General features: G+C 37.8%; 1 protein-coding gene across 3 annotated transcripts in view; it reads right to left on the minus strand.

The window, feature by feature from the left end:
* The window catches only part of MICU1 (mitochondrial calcium uptake 1), a 224,373-nt gene that overhangs the window by 103,492 nt on the left and 98,951 nt on the right, over nt 1-21,930 (minus strand). For 2 of the 3 annotated variants that reach the window (XM_074382370.1, XM_003928615.4), the window contains exon 6: nt 15,160-15,274. In XM_074382370.1, the coding sequence (XP_074238471.1) occupies nt 15,160-15,274 (115 nt within the window). Of the gene's footprint in view, nt 1-15,159; nt 15,275-16,417; nt 16,424-21,930 lie in introns of all 3 variants that reach the window. The other variant, XM_010339272.3, reaches the window with a different exon arrangement.

Here is a 21,930-nt window from a genome sequence, read left to right on the forward strand (position 1 = left end):
TCTTGTTACCCAGGCTGGAGTGCAGTGGTGTGATCTCGGCTCACCGCAACCTCCGCCTCCTGGATTTGGGCAATTCTCTTGCCTCAGCCTCCTGAGTAGCTGGGATTACAGGTACACGTCACCATGCCCAGCTAATTTTTTTGTATTTTTAGTAGAGACGGGGTTTCACCATGTTGACCAGGATGGTCTCGATCTCTTGACCTCGTGATCCACCCGCCTTGGCCTCCCAAAGTGCTGGGATTACAGGTGTGAGCCACCGTGCCTGGCCAGTTTGTGAATATTTTTACCCATTCTGTAGTTTGTCTGTTTACTTTGCTGATTTCTTTTGCTATGCAGAGCTTTAATTTAATTAGGTCTCACTTGTCAATTTTTACTTTTGTTGAAATTGCTTTTGGGGAATAACTCATAAATTTTTTCCCAAGTTGATGTCCAGAATAGTATTCCTAGGTTTTCTTCTAGGATTTTTATAGTTTGAGGTCCTACATTTCAATCTTTAATCCATCTTGAATTAATTTTTATATATGGTTCAAGGTAGGGGTCCAGTTTCATTCTTCTGCATATGGCTGGCCGGTTATCCCAGAACCATTATTAAATATAGGGAGTCCTTTCTCCATTGTTTATTTTTGTCAGCTATTTGAAGATCAGGTGGTTGTAGGTGGACAGCTTTATTTCTGGGTTCTCTATCCTGTTCCATTGGTCTATGTGTCTGTTTTTATACGAGGACTGTGCTGTTTTGATTACTGTAGCCTTAGAGTGTAGTTTATAATGTGATACTTCTGGGTTTCTTCTTTTTCTTAGGATTGCTTTGGCTATTCAGGCTCTTTTTTGATTCCATGTGAACTGCAGAATAGTCTTTTTCTAATTTTGTGAAAAATGACATTGGTAATTTATTAGGAATAGCATTGAATCTGTAGATTCCTTTGGGCAGTGTGGTCATTTTAACAATATTAATTCTGCCAGTCCATGAGTATGGCATGTTTTTCCATTTGTGTCATTTCTGATTTCTTTCAGCAGTGTTTTGTAGTTCTCCTTGTAGAGATCTTTCACCTCCTTGGTCAGGTATGTTTCTAGGGTGTGTGCATGTGTGTGTGTCTATTGTAAATGGCATTGAGTTTCTGATTTGGCTATCAGCTTGAAAGTTATTGGTGTATAAAAATGCTACTGATTTTCGTATACTGATTTTGTATCCTGAAACTTTACTAAAGTCATTTTTCAGGTCTAGAAGCCTTTTGGCAGAGTATTTTGCATTTTCTAGATATAGAATCATATTGTCAGTGAAGAGAGAGACAGTGTAGCTTACTTTCCTATTCGGATGCCTTTTATTTTTTTCTCTTGCCTGATTTTACCACTGGTTTTAAACATTTGATTATAACATGCCTTTAGGATTTCTCACTCTTAGCACTGTTGATATTTTGGGCAGGATAATTCATTATTGTGAGGGCTGCCCAGTTCACTTTAGGATATTTAGCAACATTCCTGATCTCTACTCACTAGATGCCAGTAGCACAGCCTACACCCTCCCCTAGCTATGACAAGCAAAACCATCTCCAGACATTGTTAAATGTCTCCTGTGGGGTTGGGGTGGGGGTGGGGAAGAATCATCCCTGTCTTGAGAACCACTCGTTTATTTTTGGCACATTTTTCTTTTTAATCATGATGTGACTTGATGCAGTTTTTTTCACGTTTCTTGTCTTTGGGTTCCTTGAGCTTTTTAGACCTGTGCCTTTATACGTTTCTTCAGGCACTTTTTCTATGATTTCTACTCCTCTCCCTCTGAGAGTCCAGTGACATATTTTCCTCACATCAACCCTATAATGTTTATACTGTTGTTACTTTTATTTTACTAATGAGGAAATTGAGGCATACAGAGGGTTAAAAAACCTGTCCGTAAACCCCCAATGAGTAAGGAGACAGTTTAGGATTTGAACCCAGGCCAACCCTAGCATCTGGGCTCCTGTCACTTGACATTACTGCTGTGGCCACATATTCAGCAGTGTTAAGCTATAACTTACTTTGGTGCTTCTTCTAAGGCTGAATTCTATGGAAAGACTGGTCATAAACTCTCCTGTAGATAATGGGCAGTTCAAGCATCTTTGCAATCTGAATTTTGCATACTGCATTGTCTACTTTATCTATTATAACAAGCCGGGGAGAAATATGAGAAATGACACTGAGATCACTTCTTTCCCATGTTCAGATTCCTGCTAGGATGACAGGAAATGAGGCACTCAGTAAATCTCCTTCCCTGTGGATAATAAAGGATCATTGTAGTCTAACTACACTAAATGGTTCCCAGGTCGTCTGCAAGAGGGAACCCAATACCCTAAGGAAAAGCTTTGCCAAGGAGTGGCTTGGGAATAGGAAAAGTACATTAGCATATGCATTCATCTGTTACTCTGGTGGATAGCAGGGGCCAAAGAAAACCAGCTACAATAGTGCAAAGGGCATCAGCCAGATGCTGCAGGACAGCCATATTTCTGAGGAGCTGTTTTCATTCAAAGTTAATGGACTCAGGCTGGGCATGGTGGCTCACGCCTGTAATCTCAGCACTTTGGGAGGCCGAGGTGGGCGGAATCACCTGAGGTCAGAAGTCCGAGACCAGCCTGGCCAACATGGCAAAATGCCATCTCCACTAAAAAATACAAAAATTAGCCGGGCATGGTGGTGCATGCCTGTAGTCCCAGCTACTTGGGAGACTGAGGCAGGAAAATCACTTAAACCTGGGAGGCAGAGGTTGCAGTGAGCCAAGATTGCGCCATGCACTCCAGCCTGGGGGACAGAACAAGACTCTCACTTAAACAAACAAAAAACCACCACCAACAACAAAACAAAAAACAAAGTTAATCGACTCACAGGTGTTCAAGAAATCATCATCATTTTGAAGAATATCAACACTGTGCCCTAGTGGACTGAAACTGGACTCCTAAAAGTAGCTTAGAAACTACTATGTTGTCTAAAATAAAAGTCAACAACTACCTAGAGGAAATCATCTGTCTTGTTTTTTCCTCAACTTATAATAAAAATAAAATTAAGAAAGCTGTTCTTAAGAAAGCATGTTATACAATATAATTTCTTTCATTAAACAGAGTTAATTCTTATTTAAACTTTTTGGAAGTTTGGTTTTTCTAAATAAGAGTTTCTAGGACACATATCCGGAATAACAATCAATCTGGCAGGAATATCTTGCACTTACAGTAAGCAGTGGCATGAATTTCTCACTCTTCTCTGTATGTGATTTGGGAAATGGGCCTTCCTTGGCCAACCTACACGTTTAAACACCTTTTATCCCATTTCACACACATATAACACACATCTCCTAAATCTCTTTATTTTTTCTCCTTGGCATGTATCACTATTTAACATTCCATATAATTTATTTTTTATACTGTTATTGTCTATTTTCCAACCTAGAATATAAACTGCATGACTGATCGTAAATTTGTAATGATATTCACTGCAGACAAACCTATATTAAGCGTGGTTGCAAGGTAACAGAGCAAGAATATAACATAAGTTGGTTTTTTCTTTTTTCTTTTTTAAACTTTAGCAAACTTAAGACTCTACTTTGCTGTTGATATCCTAAATTTAGAATAGTCCTTTTAGCTCTTGATGTCTTCAGTCTGTACCTATTACCAGAGAAATGAGGAAAATGTGTATTTTTAATTAATCTATCCCCAAACCAGCTTGGTTTATTATGATAATTCAGAATTCATATATTTGTATCCCCTCTTTACTCCTAACTCACACATTCTATTGTTTATACCCTATCTTTCTGATCAGCTTTGATGGATTAACTTGAAGAATTTTCAGCATGAGCCATACCATCCATATTAAATAGAATATTGAGTATCTGCTAGATAACTACTCATTAATAAAATGAACCTCAGATTCATTCTAGGCAAAATGAAGAGACTGTTAATGTATTTATTGACTTGGATCATTCTTACTAATGCTAAGATTCACTAGGTAATGATAATATAACTCAGAATTTGGCCCATGGCCATTGACAATATAAAATATTTTTGTGTGTTCTTTGTCTTCATATATGTTTTATCTAAAGTTATTAACCCTGTGAGTTAGTAGCATGAAAACAGTTCTAGATAGCTTGATGGGGAGGCAATAATAAAACATTTATAATTGGGTGCAGTGGCTCATGCTTGTAATTCCGGAACCTTGGGAGGCTGAGGTGGGTAGATCACTTGAGCTCAGGAAGTTGAGAGCAGCCTGGCCAACATTGTGAAACTTTGTCTCTACTAAAAATATAAAAGTTAGCTGGGCGTGGTGGCCAGTCCCTGCAATCCCAGCTACCTGGGAGCTGAGGAATGAGAATTGATTGAATCTGGGAGGTGGAGGTTAGTGATCCAGCAATGAGCTGAGATCATGCCACTGTACCCGAGCCTGGGCAACAGAGCAAGACTCTTGTCTCCAAAAAAAAAAAAAAAAAAAGTGTGTGTGTGTGTGTGTGTGTGTGTGTGTGTGTGTGTTTTATCATTAAGCATCTTCCTTACTGTTACTATTAATCTTTGAAAAGCTACCAGAAAAAAATCAAAGCAAAAACGTTTGGTTACCCAGGGCTTTAAAGTTTGGAGGCAGACTTAATGAAAATGGTTTAATTCATTATATTCTCATTTTGATTATCTCTTTAGATTTCAGAGAATCAGTGGAGAAATTGAATTGTTTTCACGATAGCCAGATTTGATTTACTGAAAATTAAACCACATCCTCATTATGATGCATCTTCCTCACAAATATACAAGCCTTTTGAGATATTAATAGCATTTGAATGAAGTTGTATAATATCTTATTTCTCTTGCCATGCTTAAGTCAGAGGCAGATCACAAAGTGTATGTGTCTTGGAAAGTGTGATGCTGATCAGTGCCATTCCACCTAATGAAAATGTTATAAAACTTTTAGATGAAAATAAGTTTTTCAGGTCAAATGATGTCTTGAAAAATATGGGCAAGTCCTAAGAGCTGAGATGTATCAACAGATACAAAGCAGTTACAGATCTTTCTTACTGAGACATCAGAGTTGGGGAAGTTACATAGAAAATTTGGTTTAGCTATTATCTTAATAATTTCTATGTCTGGAAATTATCTGCCATTGACCAATTGATGTTACCTGGAATAAGACTAAGAAGATGAAAGGCTGATCTTTTCCAATGTTATTTTAGCCTGTAAGAGGTGCTTAGAATTTCTGAAATACTCAATTGTATGTTGTAAGGCCAAAAGTATCGCAATGTGTTATTTACCAGTAACTTCCTTCTCTGGCATAACCTGCTTTTGTGGTTAATTCATTGGTTTTATAATAATGGAGCTTCTGTCAAAACAATAAAATAATGTCTGCAATATATCAAGTTATTTATAGATGATGTTAAATTCATTTTGAGTCGGGTGTATGTAAGAACACTATGCCATTTCCAGTAGCCATAGTTGTCACAGAAAGTTGAAATAGTCACATATTTGAATCAATAACCACAAGACACTTTTAGTTCAGACAAGCAAGAAATAAGTGGCAATGTGTTTAATCTCTCAAATTTGCTTATGTCTATATTAGAAGATTAAAATATTTTTTAATCTGAAAAAGGAAATTTATCCTTTGGGAATAATTGCCTGTGATTTGTTCAAGGCTAAGCAGAGAACAGAGACCAAAGAAGCAAACTGTGGCTTATTAAAAAAAAAGAAGATATAAATGTATTTTGACTATATCTTGAGGGAGATTTTATTGTTTTTTACCCTTGAGGTTCTCCTTATTAGCCCTTCATACTTTTATTTGAATCAGTCCACCCTCATTGTTTTGAAAATTATAATATTCTCATAATGTAATAAAATTCTAATATTCATTTAAAATTTTGTGGAAATCTGGTTAGAGTCATGTGATTTCTGGAACCCTACCCTTTCAATACAAATAGTCAAGATGGACCTATTGTCTAAAAGGAAAAGCGTATAGAATGAGGTGGTCAGGACTGTGTCTATATGCTATCTGAGCTGATACTGCCACCAGACTTTTGTCCACATAAATTTTGTCCTTTTTTTTTTTTTTTTTTTTTGAGACGGAGTTTCGCTCTTGTTAACCCAGGCTGGAGTGCAATGGCACGATCTCGGCTCACCGCAACCTCCGCCTCCTGGGTTCAGGCAATTCTCCTGCCTCAGCCTCCTGAGTAGCTGGGATTACAGGCACACGCCACCATGCCCAGCTAATTTTTTGTATTTTTAGTAGAGACGGGGTTTCACCATGTTGATCAGGCTGGTCTCGATCTCTTGACCTCGTGATCCACCCGCCTCGGCCTCCCAAAGTGCTGGGATTACAGGCTTGAGCCACCGCGCCCGGCCCTATTTTGTCCTCTCTTGAATAGCATGTGTTGGCCTGTAAAGCCTTCTGCGACTTTTCCGTGGAATCAACTCCTTGTGGTATCTGAGGATCAGATGAGAGACGTAGAAGAGAGGAGGTTTGCCTTGGGTTCTCCTCTGCTCCTTAGACTCTCAGAAAGGAAACCCTAAGGGGAAAGCAGGGCGTAAATCCAAAGGCTTCCTTCTTTCTTTTTTTTCTTTTTCTTTTTTTTTTTTTTTTTTGAGACAGAGTCTTGTTCTGTCACCCAGGCTGTAGTGCAGTGGTGTGATCTCAGCTTACTGCAACCTCTGCCTCCCAGGTTCAAGCCATTCTCCTGCCTCAGCCTCCCGAGTAGCTGGGACTACAGGGGCATGTCCCCATGCCTGGCTAATTTTTGTATTTTTAGTAGAGACAGGGTTTCACCATGTTGACTAGGCTGGTCTCAAATTCCTGACCTTAGGTAATCCGCCCGCCTCAACCTCCCAAAGTGATGGGATTACAGGTGTAAGCCACTGCACCCAGCCAAGGCTTCTTTCTTAGGCCTCATTTATCAGTAGGAGAAAGTAGATGGAGCAGGAAAAGTAAAAGTTCAAAACAGGCTGAATTCTCTGCCTTCTAGAAACTGACTTAACATGTAAAAGTATTCCTTCTTCTCATTTGACTTGTCCAATCAAAATTACCCTTCTCCAGGATATCTCAACTAGGATTTTATTTTTTGTCATAATTTAAAAGCAATTTTCACATTAAATCATGAAGGAATTATGGTGTCCCATAACAGCTATAAAGATACTTACATGAAAGACCTTGTATTTTTAGAAGAGATGGGGTTTCACCATGTTGGCCAGGCTTAATTCAAAAGGATCTCTAGGTAAGAAGAAAATTTAGGCAGTGGACAGGACATCAGCAAATGATATCTTGAATTGGGAACTATGTCATATGGCGTTGTATTTCCAGAGTATCTGACATTGTAATTAGCTAGTAGTAATTCTAAAAATATTGGAATGATAGCATATTTGAGATGTGGCTTCTCTGAGTTCCTTGTAGGTGGAAAGGAGACCCATGCACGCATCTATCACTACACCACTGACTTCAGTGTCAAGTGGACCTCAGTGGACCTTTCTGCCACAGTCTCCCCTTCAGGACTCTACAGTAAAGTATGGAGACTTTCCCTGATCCCAGTCACTTACAACTCCTCTCACTTCTCCTATATTCCTCAGCCTCTACTCTGTCCTGTTTTTCTTCTACTGATGGTTGTGATGGCTCTGTAGAAATTCAGCCCTCAATAACTGATGATGTTTAAAGATGATATTTACTTCTCATCTGTAAGTCCCACTTTTTCACAATGACTGCCTCTTAGAAGCAAGATTGGAATCAAATGTATTGGTTCATCTGTCTAGCTGGACCTTTAGCTTAAACCCTTAGGTTAACAGTGTTTGATTATGCTTCAGCCTTACTATGGTGTTGCTTACTTGCTCCTGAAACTACTTGTAAAAATGCTTATTTGGGCTGGGCGAAGCGGCTCACACCTGTAATCCCAGCACTTTGGGAGGCTGAGGCAGGAGGATCACGATGTCAGGAGTTCAAGACCAGCCTGGCCAACATGGTGAAACCCTGTCCTACTAAGAATACAAAAATTAGCCAAGCACGGTGGTGTGCGCCTGTAATTCCAGCTACTCGGGAGGCTGAGGCAGGAGAACTGTTTGAACCCAGGAGGCAGAGGTTGCGGTGAGCCAAGATAGCGCCACTGCACTTCAGCCTGGGCCACAAAGCAAGGCTCCATCTCAAAAAAAGAAAGAAAAACAAATGCTTATTTGTTTGAGGAATTTGAAGGGTACACAAAGGAAATCAAGGCAGGAAATAGTGGTTGTCATTGAATGGCTTGCCTGATTATGGCCTATTTTGGAGAAGATATTGATACAGCATGGTATCTGGCATACTATGCCATACTATCTTACCATAGTAAGAATTTCATATATATTTGTTGGCTAAATAAATATCCGATATTTTTTCTGGCCAGGAACGGTGGCTCACTCTTGTAATCCCAGCACTTTGGGAGGCCAAGGAAGGTGGATTACTTGAACCCAAGAGTTCAAGATCAGCCTGGGCAACATGGTGAAACTATGTCTCTATTAAAAATACAAAAATTAGGCCGGGCACAATGGCTCATGTCTGTAATCCCAAAACTTTGAGAGGCCAAGGTGGGTGGATCACCTGAGGTCAAGAGTTTGAGGCCAGCCTGGCTAACATGGTGAAACCCCGTCTCTACTAAAAATATAAAAATTAGCCAGGCATGATGGCTTGTGCCTGTAATCCCAGCTATGTGGGAGGCTGAGGCAGGAGAATCGCTTGAACCCAGGAGGTGGAGGTTGCAGTGAGCCAAGATTGCACAATTGCACTTCAGCCTGGGCAACAGAATGAAACTTCATCTCAAAAAAAAAAAAAAAAAAAAAAAAATCCAGGCATGTTGGTGCATGTCTAGCTGCTCAGGAGGCTGAGGCAGGAGAATCAATGGAGCCCAGGAGGCAGAGGTTGCAATGAACCAAGATCGTGCCACTGCACTCCAGCCTGGCTGACAAATCAAAACTCCAACTCAAATAAATAAATAAATTAGCCTGCTGTGGTGGTATGTGCCTGTGGTTCCAGCTAATTGTGAGGCTGAGGTGGCAGGATCACTTGAGCCCAGAAGACAGAGGTTGCAGTGAGCTGAGATCATACCACTACACTGTAGCCTGGGTGACAGAGCAGAACCCTGTCTCAAAAAAAAAAAAAAAAATGTCCAAATGATAACTTCGTATAGATACCATAATTTACATAATTTATATTGCTCCAGGCATCCTCAACCTCCCACCTAGTATTTTTTAATGTCTTAAGGGACTAGTTTTTCTCTATGTATGTGTACATGATAAAAGCTAGAAAATTGTTAGACTATCTAAATTTTTTCTGTTTGAACACTAAATTGAAAAACAGCTTTTGGGTGAATGCCAAACATAGTCACATGTAAAGAGTGTCCTTCAAATTGGCATAGGTTAAGTACAAAAATTCAATTTCTTTATTAAAGTAGCTAGTTGTCTTTTTTTGTCGTCGTTTTTTTGAGACAGTGTTTCGCTTCTGTTGCCCAGGCTGGAGGACAGGTGCGATCTTGACTCACTGCAACCTCCACCTCCTGGGTTCAAGTGATGCCCCTGCCTTAGCCTCCAAGTACCTGAAATTACAGGCACCTGCCCCTTCCCCCAGCTAATTTTTAAATTTTAGGTAGAGATGGAGTTTCGCCATGTTGGCCAGCTAGTCTCGAACTCCTGACCAGGTGATCCACCTGCCTTGGCCTCCCAAAGTGCTGGGATTACAGGCATGAGCCACTGCACCTGGCCTAAAAGTAGCTAGTTCTAACCATCTATGCAATAAATTGCATCTTGGCATAAGCTGTCACTTTGACTATTATTTATTTATTTATTTATTTTTATCCAACTTAAGTCATCATGCTAGTATACACTTTGACTATTATTGAGCACATAGTATAGAATAAAACCACATAAAATGAAATGAAATTTAAGAAGATGATTATTTTTTTAAATCTCTGAAGTTAGGAGTGATGGTCTATCACACAGATATATATAATCTGGGCATAAAGTAGTAATATTAATTTGAAGAAAGTATATTCCTAAAGTAGAAAAGCACTGGCTTGCCTTCTAGAATTTCTCACCCAGGAACTCTTAGGAAATCCAAGCTTTTTGACATCTCTGGCATTAAATAATCTTTCTATAACACAACTGTCAAATAACAGTGTAAGGAAAACCAGTTTAAATAAAAGACTATTTCTGGCAGCTCTCTGAAAGTCATCTAATAACTGAGGCTAAGATAAAGCTCAAAGATAGGCTGTATACTGTGAACTAGAAACTTCAGCTGTTTCTTTTCTTTAGATGTGAAAATATACATCTCTCTCTCTTTCTCTCTCTCTCTCTCTCTTTCTTAAGAATTGGAGCCGAAACGTATTCTTTAGAAAAAAATGTAAATGGAAGAAAAACAGTTGTTAGAAGGAATAAATGCCTATACAGCTAAAGCCTTGCTGGAGGAATTCACAATCTTCTAATGAAGTTTTAAAACCCTTTCATTGTTCTTTTATTTCATTTTTGGGTTCTTAACATGTAGTATTTCATAATATTTAGAAAAACTTGCCAATTGCCATTAAATAAATGGATCACACTGATAAGGAATAAAGAGCTCTTTTTAGCCATTGCAGAGATAACATGTTATGATAATAAGCTCATAGTAACCATCCCATGTAATTTCATTGTCTTAGGATTTTCAAACACTGGTAAGACTGAGATCAATATGAATTTTAAGCCTGTTTGGAGAATATACATTATATTTCTAAGTGTTTTTTCTTTATGTTCAGAATTTACTGGAGTAGAAACATGGGTCTTCTGACTAGACTGGCCCTACAAGTCTGCCAGAAACAGAAGTTTAGCTGCCTCCTTCCTATTTTAATGGGGTCTAGCTACCCTTTGACTGACTATAGATCAGAAGATCCCAGAGCATGGGCTTATGTAAGAGCTATGTGAAGTGTCACCATCCTGGCTCTACCTTATGTCTTAGGCAGCTTGACCCCCGGGTCGGCCCTAAGGTTAAATTGTCCTAGAGTTGTGCACATTCCACACAACTGTACAAGATAAGCTGTTTCATAAGCTTACACCACTTCCCAGATGTCTGAAGAACTCCAAGAAACTGAAGTAAATATTAGGGTTGATTACCACTTTGAATAGGCAGTTTTCCTCCTCTCATTTCACTACCAAATTCATAGTGTTCCCAAAATATTTGTATGCCAGGATTAACTACTGGAATTGACCCTTAAATTTAATGGACTATATAATATTGGTGAGAGCACAAATTATTGGCAGAACCTTTTCAAGAGTCTTGATGGTGTTTATCAGATACTTTCAAATTTTGGTCCAGCAATTCCTTTTCTACATGTTTAGGCTAATAATCACATGTATAATGACATTAATGGTCAAAAAATAAACTAGAAAGAACTCAGGCCAGGCACAGTGACTCACACCTGTAATGCCAGAATTTGGGAGGCCAAGGCAGGCAGAATGCTTGAGCCTAGTAGTTCAAGACCAGCCTGGGCAACATGGCAAAACCCTGTCTCTACAAAAAATACACAAATTAATTGAGCATGGTGGTGGGTACCTGTAGTCCTAGCTACCCAGGAGGTGAGGTGGGAGGATCACCTGAGCCTAGAAGGTCAAGGCTGTGATAAGCTGGTGATTGTGCCACTGCACTCTAGGCTGGGTAACAGAGTGAGACCCTCTGTCAATAAAAGAATAATAAAGTAAAATAAATAAAAATTAAATACATACATAAAAATAAACTAGAAAGAACTCAAATATCAAACAATGGCTAAACCCAGTTATAATAAATCTATGCAATAACTTTTACATAGTTCTTGATATAGTGTATGTAATGCAGAGATTTATTATCATAGAAAAATATTCATAATATATTGATAACTCAAAACATACCTATTCTGTTTTGGAAAGTAAGGGAAAATGGTGTGTGTGTGTGTGTGTGTGTGTGTGTGTGTGTACATGTACATGGATACATATATGTTTTATTGTTTTTTGAGATGAAGTTTTGCTCTTGCTGACCAGGCTAGGGTGCAGTGGCACAATTTTGGCTGACTACAACCTCCACCTCCTGGGTTCAAGCGATTCTCCTGTGCTCAGCCCAGAATGGCTATTATTAAAAAGATAGAAGCTAAGAGATGCTGAAGAGGCTGCAGAGAAAAGGGAATGCTTATACACTGTTGGTGGGAATGTAAATTAGCTCAGGCACTGTGGAAACCAGTTTAGCAATTTCTCAAAAAACTAAAAAAAGAACTACCACTCAACCCAGCAATCCCATTACTAGATATATATCCAAAGGAAACTAAATCGTTCTACCAAAAAGACACATGCACTTGCATGTTCATCACAGAGCTATTCATAACAGCGAACACATGGAATCAAACTAGGTGCTCATCAGTGGCAGCCTGGGTAGAGAAAATGTGGTACACAACACTATGGAATACTACACAGTCATAAACAAGAATGCAATCATGTCCTTTACAGCAACATGGATGTAGCCGGAGGCCATCATCCTGAGTGAAATAACACAGAAGCAGAAAACCAAATACTGCATGCTGTCACTTGTAAGTGGGAGCTAAACACTGGGTACATCTGTACATAAAGATGGGAACAACTGACACTGGGGACTACTAGGGAGGGTAGAGGGGGAGGGGAACAAGGGCGGAAAACCTACCTATTGGGTACTATGTTCACTATCTGGGAGATCATTAATACCCAAACCTCAGCATCACCCAATATGATATAACAAATTTGCACATGTACCCTCTGAATTTAAAATAAAAGTTGAAATTATAAAAACAAAAAACAAGCAAAAAAAAAAAACCAAAAACAAAAACAAAAAAAACCAAAACCCAGTGATAAAAACAGTCTTAAAATCATACTCTGATTCTATTTTCTTCACTCATGACAAATATAGAAAGTAACTTAAACAGTAAGCACTTTATTGTAAATCACTCAGCACATTCAAACTAGGAGTTGAGCACCATAAAGTAAATATGCTGGGAATGGCAGAGCTACTTGGAGGGGTTTCTAGAACCCAAAGGTCAGTGTGACTTTTTAAAAACATGATTTTAAGTAGTTAAGGGAGCTACATGTTGTACAAGATACTCTGAAGGTTTTATTCTGTGGTCCTTCTGACACTTAGAAAGATATGAAGGTAACAGGACTAAGCAGTGGATACAAGTTCAAAGCTTATTTCAGCTCAACAAAGATTTACTAGAACTACTTACGAGTATACATTAGATATCAATGCAGGTCTCTTCATTTAATGCAATAGACTTTCTGTTATATCAAGCCTATCTGCTGTATAAAAACTTCTGTCCAAAGTCACAAAAATATTTTAAAACCAAACATGAAGTAACATGTGACAAAATAAAAAAATAAAAACCAACACAGATTTTCACTAAATACCAGGCACTAAACTATTAATAGCTACTTCATATTCATGATGTCATCATTCTCAAATAAATCATTTGGGTTTGATATTATTGCCCTCTTCATTTTACAGACGAAACAGAAGAACAGATCAACTGTCTTGCCCCAAATCACAAGCTAAGAAATGGTGCCAGGATCTGAACTAGAGATGCTTTTAAAAGCACATTATAATCTTAAGTTGTATGTTGCTGGAGTTATTTTGGATTTTCATAACAAATCAGTATGTGTTTTTATTGCTAGAGCACTGCTCCACCATGTGAATTTATTAAGATACTTTGGTGTCTCAAAGTCAGCTGTGGTAATCTTGATTTCCCTGTCAATCCTTGCACAGAGGAATAAGAATGAAAGCGGTCACAGGCATGGCAGGACATGTATATGCGACTTATTAAAAACTTTCTTCTTGTTTTATGTTTACAGATGGTTGGCTTGGAGAAGGTGAAAAGAGATGGTTGTTTTTGTTTGATATGTCCCAGACAAAAAAAAAAATTGAAAATCAATTCTTTCAAACATTCAAATCTGAACTCTGGTTCACTTTAGGTAGATTTCAATAGACTATACATGGAGAGCTATGAACATAACACTTGGTTTAGTTTTTCTGAATGGTTAAAAAAAAGTCACCGGGCCGGGCGCGGTGGCTCAAGCCTGTAATCCCAGCACTTTGGGAGGCCGAGGCGGGTGGATCACGAGGTCGAGAGATCGAGACCATCCTGGTCAACAAGGTGAAACCCCATCTCTACTAAAAATACAAAAAGTTAGCTGGGCATGGTGGTGCGTGCCTGTAATCCCAGCTACTTAGGAGGCTGAGGCAGGAGAATTGCCTGAGCCCAGGAGGCAGAGGTTGCGGTGAGCCGAGATCGCGCCATTGCACTCCAGCCTGGGTAACAAGAGCGAAACTCCGTCTCAAAAAAAAAAAAAAAAAAAAAAAAGTCACCAAAAAGAAATAAAAAAATCACTTTGTTGAATAATGCTAATCAACAAAGCTATTGATAGTTTTAAAAAATCAGAAATTCCTCAGTGCTCTAAGTGAGTCAAAATTGAGCTTTGTGTCTTCAGAAGTATTCCTCCAAGGTTAAAAAATGAATATTTAACTCAATTAGGTCAACCGAGTCAATTTTCTTCTTTAGTGGAGGAAATGATAGATCAAAATGTGTTTTATTGGAGAACCAGTAAGTTAATGAAGGATACAGTAGTAGGCAATACATGACCCACTGTGACAGAATACAGAGTTACAGACAGTTAAAGGCAGATGTCACTTATTTTCTTTTGCTGCTGTTGTTTTTGAAACAGGGTCTCACTGTTGCCTAGGCTGGAGCTTGGTGGCACAATCTCAGCTCACTGCAACCTTCGCTTCCGAGGCTCAGGCCATCCCCCAACCTCATCCTCCCATCTCATCCTCCTGAGTAGCTAGGACTACAGGTGAGCTTTTGCAGAGATGGGGTTTCACCATGTTGCCCAGGCCGGTCTTAAACTCCTGAGTTCAAGTGATTTGCCCACCTTGGCCTCCCAAAGTTCTGGAATTACAAGGATGAGCCACTGTGCCTGGCCTTTTTGTTTTTAACTTTAGTTTGATATGTTTTCTTTTTTCTGCCTCTCTCAGGTGGTTGTATACACAAGTTATAGTAAATTTAAAACAAATGAAATTTCACGTAACTTGTAATTCATTATAATTCATTAACTCTACCAATGTGCCTTGTTTCATAAACAAATAAACAATTATGTTTATAGTCCTGTATCTGCTCTACAAATGGAAAAACAAAACATTTATACTTACTGGAGAGAACAGTTGTAAGGAAAATGTAGTCTGAAAAGGAAATGAGCCCACATTCTCCAAGGGTGTAAAATATACTGCCTTCATCAGCAAATTTTTCTCGTTCTTGGGAAATTTTCTATAAAATGTATCGGTTCCACCAAAAGACAAAAATATATAAATGAATTAGAATATAAATAGTAAGAGATAAATCATTTATCTGAAGTTTTATGCTATTTAACATGAACATTTCTTTGATGGCCATTCAAAAATCAATGGATCCTTTGCAGTTTTCAAGATGATGAAAATTTCAAGACAAAAATTATTTTTCTCATTTTAACACTGGCTCAATATGAACACTAGAAAATAATTTCTATGTTAGAAACCTCTACCACTGAGCATTGCATATGTTCATATACAGGCCCACTTCAGAACAGATTTTGTTTCTCAGTTTGAAAAACAATCCACCTTCTTCTACAGAGGTATAAATAGTAGTAAACAAGCAAACACACCCATGAAAAAACTAAAAGGAAATCAGTTTTGTCCAAGAAAAACTATACTGAAGTGATTAAAAAGGAAGTGAGCAACTATTTCCAAGGTCTATATAAATGCTCAGAAAACCAATTTCTGAAATACTAATTTTAATTTTACTTTGTAACCCCAAGAATCTTAGTTTCAGAATATAGAACAGTATGCAGAGTGAATAGCATCTCTGAAATACAATGACAAATCAGACGTGCATACTTTTGGCACAATTTAATCATATTTACTGTTACCTTAACTGTGACTCCTAAATTTCAGCTATTTGATGAAACTGTCTCCTAAAACTTAGTTTTTACTCTAAATATAATTTTTTTTTCTTTAGTCTATAAATCTCACAAAGAAAGTTAGTTCTTAGCTTTAGTAATTGTCTGCCTAGCAAGTGGTCTCTTCCTGGGTGTTTAAACAAGCTTACCCTGTTTTCTGAATTCTTAGCCAAAGCATAAACTTAGTGGTGACATTGAATATATTTTCAAAAACTGAAAAGGATCCACCAAAAGTTAGACTTGAAACTAATTTCCACAAGTTCTGGACCACCAAAAATATATAAGGAATTATTCTAAGTATAAAATAATAGATTTTAAAAACCCAAACCAATAAAGCACAATCAAAGTAATAATGTCATGCAAGCATAAAGTAAGAGGCAGCATTGCAAGCATAACTTCAAGAGGAGTATCATGAAAACTAAACCAACAAGCACCATCACAACAGCATCCAGTTACACAACTATCCAATGGGTTACCTCTGTCTAGTGGAGATCCCATCATAAACCACAAAGGAAAGAAAACTGGTTAACCAACTGAAAATACAAGCAGTACCAACGAATCATCATGAAGTTGGTTTGCATGATCTTCTTAATAAACTCATTCAAAATAGCCTCTACTAGATATTTATTTATTCATAGGAACAGTAGCAATGGACAGGTTAAAGTCCATAGGTGAATACCAATAACACAGTACTAGGTTTTTAGGTTTTTTCTTGAGAAGGAGTTTTGCTCGTTACCCAGGCTGGAGTGCAATGGCACGATCTCGGCTCACCGCAACCTCCACCTCCTGGGTTCAGGCAATTCTCCTGCCTCAGCCTCCTGAGTAGCTGGGATTACAGGCACGTGCCACCATGCCCAGCTAATTTTTTTTGTATTTTTAGTAGAGACGGGGTTTCACCATGTTGACCAGGATGGTCTCGATCTCTCGACCTCGTGATCCACCCGCCTCAGCCTCCCAAAGTGCTGGGATTACAGGCTTGAGCCACCGCACCCGGCCAGTACTAGGCTTTGATGGCGCTTCTACTTAGGAGAACTTCGCTGACTTCTTTCGTGGCTGACAGAAGGCACAGTACTGTTTGATAGCATTTAGAGATTACTTCTTTGAGTTGACAACAAAAATTAGCATAGTCCAGTATGTTCCTACTAAGGTTAGATCTCATACCACACTTGATCTTTCTAACAAGAGACTGAACAGAAATTTCAGACAAAAAAAGCTACTGGACGAGAACTAGAACAGCAAATCTTTCCACCAGGGAGGTAATATTTAAATTTCTCAAATTAGAAGAAAAAGAAAGTTTCATTTTTCACATTACCCAAGATACTGCAAAAGTAAGGTATGTGAACAGAAAAAAAATGTACAAAATGAGAATAGGTGTCCAAAGGCTATTATCAGCCATAGCAATAAATGTGTATAGAAGCTAAAACTTAGTAATAATGATGTAATAAGCTTATGGGGAAATTGCTATAAGTAATTAAAATAAATAATATAGTGGAAGCCACAGGTTGAGAAACAGACAAAAGTCTAAGGATATAGTGAAATGAGGCAGCTAAGCCAAAGAAGCATACCTAACATTATTTTTGAAACATGACCTGGGCCATGCTGATGCCGAGAAGATAACACAAAGACAAATCGAATTTTGTTGGTTACAAAATTTAAGTATAACTTCAAACTCACAGAAAAGTTGAAAGATCAGTATAAATTCACCAACAGTTTACATATTGCACAATTTGCCTTGTATTTTTTCAATGTGCCACTTTGAAAGTAAATTGGAAACACCATATCCCTTTACCCTTAAATACCTCAGCATAGATTTACTAGGAACAAAGACATTCTCTAATGTTCACAATCCCAAATGCCATAATCCTCAACAATGAAATCTGCAAAGATCAAAATTTCTAAAGCCTAAAATCTGCAAAATGTAATTCTGATACATAATTTGTAACACAGTATACACTTAATACAACCAGGAAATTTAGTGTTATCTAATCCAGTCCTTTTTTTTTCTTTTTTTTTTTTTGAGATGCAGTCTCTGTCACCCAAGCTGGAGTGCAGTGGCACGATCTCAGCTCACTGCAACCTCTGCCTCTCAGGTTCAAGCCTCAGCCTCCTGAGTAGCTGGGACTACAGGCATACACCACCATGCCCGTCTAATTTTTGTAAAGACGGGGTTTTGCCACGTTGGCAAGGCTAGTCTCAAACTCCTGGTCTACCCACCTTGGCCTCCCAAAGTGCTGGGATTACAGGTGTAAACCACTGCGACCAGCGAAATCCAGTCCATTTTCAAATTTAACAAACTGTCCCAATAATTTCCTTTATAGCTATTTTCCCCAGAACAAAAATGTAATTCACAATCATAAACTGCACTTAGTTATCATGTTTCTTTAGTCTCCATTAATAAAGAACAGCCTTCTTTGTCCTTCTTTATTTTTTCCTGTAGGAGGTTTATTGGTTTTGATTGTGATTTTAACCATTTAACCACACAATGCATGGGCCTTTTAGGTTTGGTTTCTTTCACGTAAAATGTTTTTTAGGTTCACCATGCTGTAGCATGAATCAATATTTAATTCCTTTTCATTGACAAATAATATTCACTGTATGGGGAGCTGATCATAACACTGTATCAAAACACTATAATCCAGAATGTTGAAATCCCCAAAGATCAAAATTCCTAAGTCTAAAGTCCTAAAAATATAATTTTGGAAAAAATAAAAATTCTTTAAAAGTTATTTGCTTACATTTCTAAAGGGGATTTGAGAAACATAAAAATGTGACAGAACGCTTTGAGTAGATGAACCACGTTCATACAGAAATGGTTCAAAGGGGAAATGTGTAAATGCCTATTACCAGTTAGTAATTATATGTGTCCCGGAGAACAAACCTAAGTATTTTGATGAGATCACTTAAAAAACACAATGGGTTGGCCGAGTGTGGTGGCTCACGCCTGTAATCCAAGAACTTTGGAGGCCAAGGCAGGCGGATCACCTGAGGTCGGGAGTTCAAGACCAGCCTGACCAACATGGTGAAACCCCATCTTTAAAAAAACAACAATAACAACAACAAAAAAACCACAATGGGTCATCACTGCATACACAGTTGCCCAAAGAGCTGGGATCTTGAGAAATTTTATCTTTCACAAATGCAGACGTACAAACCAGGTAATTTCTTCATTTACGGAGGAAGTTTCAATGTTTTTACGTAAGTGCACAATGCTTACACACAATCAACGCTGTGATAACGCACTTTCCTGAAGTCAAATTTCTGATATCCAAAGCAGCAGCAGAAAAGTCTGTCACAGCTCTCAGAGACCCATTTGTTCTCTCCAGACCCCTAGCTGATTGGATGGTGCCCACCAACATTGAGGGCAGATATTCCCCATCTAAATCCAATCAGATTCACATGCTATCTCCTCTCCCTAACAGAAACACCCAAAATAATGCTATACCAGGTTTCTAGGCATTCCTTAATCCAGTCAACGTGACATTTAAAATCACTGACACCTAAAATTAAGTCCACAAGTTTACCCTTGTCAACCTGGGACCCATACACAGCTCCTTAAGCCATACTTAACTCCCAAATAAAGATGATAATAAGGTAAGGAATTTTGATCTTTTGGGATTGTCTTTTGAGATTATGACCCAAAGCTCATGCCACCACACCCAGCTAATTTTTGTATTTTTAGTAGAGACAGGGTTTCACCATGTTGGCCAGGCTAGTCTCAAACTCCTGACCTCAAGTGATCCTCCTGACCTTGGCCTCCCAAAGTGCTGGAATTACAGGCATGAGCCACCATACCCAGTCTGTTTTTTTTTTTAAAAAATTATATTATATTACAAACAAATTGTAATATACAGATTTATATTAATGTGTAATTTTTATTGGAAAGTATAACCTAAGGATTTATATTTAATTCAGTGTATGTAATAAATTCAAATATAATAAACTATAAGAAAGAAATTCTTGAATATAAAAGTTGAAAGAAATAGAATATACTTCAATTCTATTGTTAGGGTATATAATGTGAGATTAGGTAATAAATTATCAGTTCAGTTAAAAAAATTTTTGGTAAGGGTCTATGAGAATTTATTTCATCTTCAAGTTCCTGAGGTAAGACCCTAGCAATCTTCAGTATACATGCTGAAAATTATTTAAATAGAACTGGATTTTTTTTTTTTTTTTGAGATGGAGTCTTGCTCTGTTGCCCAGGCTGAAGTGCAGTGGCATGATCTTGGCTCACAGCAAACCCCGCCTCCTGGGTTCAAGCAATTCTCATGCCTCAGCCTCCTGAGTAGCTGGGATTACAGGTGTGTGCCAGCACACCTAGCTAATTTTTGCATTTTTAGTAGAGTCAGAGTTTTACCATATTGACCAGGCTGGTCTTGACTCCTGACCTCAAGTGATCTGACCTCCTCAGTCTCACAAAGTGCTGGGATTACAGGTGTGAGCCACTGCAACCGGTCAGAACTAGATATTCTTAAAAGAGACTGTAACTGCATATATCTTACAGAGCATTATGTTATTTTATGTAGCTTAGAAGTTACATTTCAAACTTGATTCCAATCACTTGAATCACTGAAATTAAGGGTATAGAAGCAGAATGCAGGTCAAATGACAAGAATAGCATTTCTATTCAATTTACTGACAAATGTTACCCCTTCTTGGAGAACAAAATTATGCACAATGTTTTAAAGCAATGTGCTTACTAACTTAACAAAATGTAACTGTTTTACTATTCACTGATGTGAATGAACTAGTCTTAAATCTTATTTCAAAATTTAAAAGGTAATTATAGGTACACTATCACCAACATATTCAAATTACTGATAAGTAAAATCAAATGGATCTTATCACAGGTTTCTGGTATTGATCTCAACTGCACCATACCCTGAATATATTTATTTTTCAGATAAGCAGAAAAACTTGAAAGTAAACTTATTAAATAGCAAATAATATACTACACATGTGTAATTGCTATGCTTCACGGTGAGTCAAAAACCTGGATTACTGTACCAGATGACTTTATGCTGAAGCACCCACACTTTGGTTTCTGATCAATCACATAAACTTACAAAATACGTGGCTAAAACTGTCAGTGCCATCAGGGGTACTGGGACTGGGATTTGCAGACTCATGAGCGCTAAGTGTACTCAAACAGTAAATCCTAACTAGTTACAGGGTTGATCAAAATAGGGTTAATAATTTTGCCTTCTGGGACTCAAGTAGATGAAACCAAAGAGAGAAATCATATCTAGAAACTTATTATTTCTTCTAGTTAAGATCTAATTTTCAAGTTATAAAGTTCAAAGAACCTTTTTCTATTTAATAGAAGTTGATGGACTATATCTGCAAAATCAATGTTTACATATCATCTAGAAATTCAAAACATCTTTGGCATATAGAAAAGCTGATAAAGAACACAGCTTTACTGTGTTCTTTATTTAAAGTAAGTGACATCCTTTATGGGGCTGAAACCTTTGGATTATTTTAGTATTAATATTTCTCTACATTGCTGAAATACATTTCAAAGTCTATCTAAATCCCTTGAGTAATATTTAAGGTTGTACATCAAAAACAAATTAATGATAATATGCTTCTTCTGGGAAATACAATTTTGGCATACCATTTCCAAAGGATAAATAATATTTCTACTTAAGGTTGGGGTCAAGGTGTGTGGTGGGTGATAGAAAGAGAAAATTCAGCAATTTTCCCATGCAATTAATGTGCACACTTCATTATCTAGTTGGTATATGGATAGATGCCAAAGCCTTGATAAAACATCAATCTTAAACAATCACACTATTCCCAGTTAAATTTAAAATGTTGCACAGCTAAAATATATTATTCTTATCCCCCACCCCATCTCTGAACTTGCAGAAAGGTAGAATTTGGGGATATGCCAGATAATAATGAAATCAAAATATTTCTAATTTGAAGTAGATTATGATTCCTCCTTCTGACTCAGATTTTCTTCTAAGCTTTTCAAAGGTAATAC

Source organism: Saimiri boliviensis, chromosome 12 (genome assembly GCF_048565385.1).
Source record: "Saimiri boliviensis isolate mSaiBol1 chromosome 12, mSaiBol1.pri, whole genome shotgun sequence".
Classification (NCBI taxonomy): domain Eukaryota; kingdom Metazoa; phylum Chordata; class Mammalia; order Primates; family Cebidae; genus Saimiri; species Saimiri boliviensis.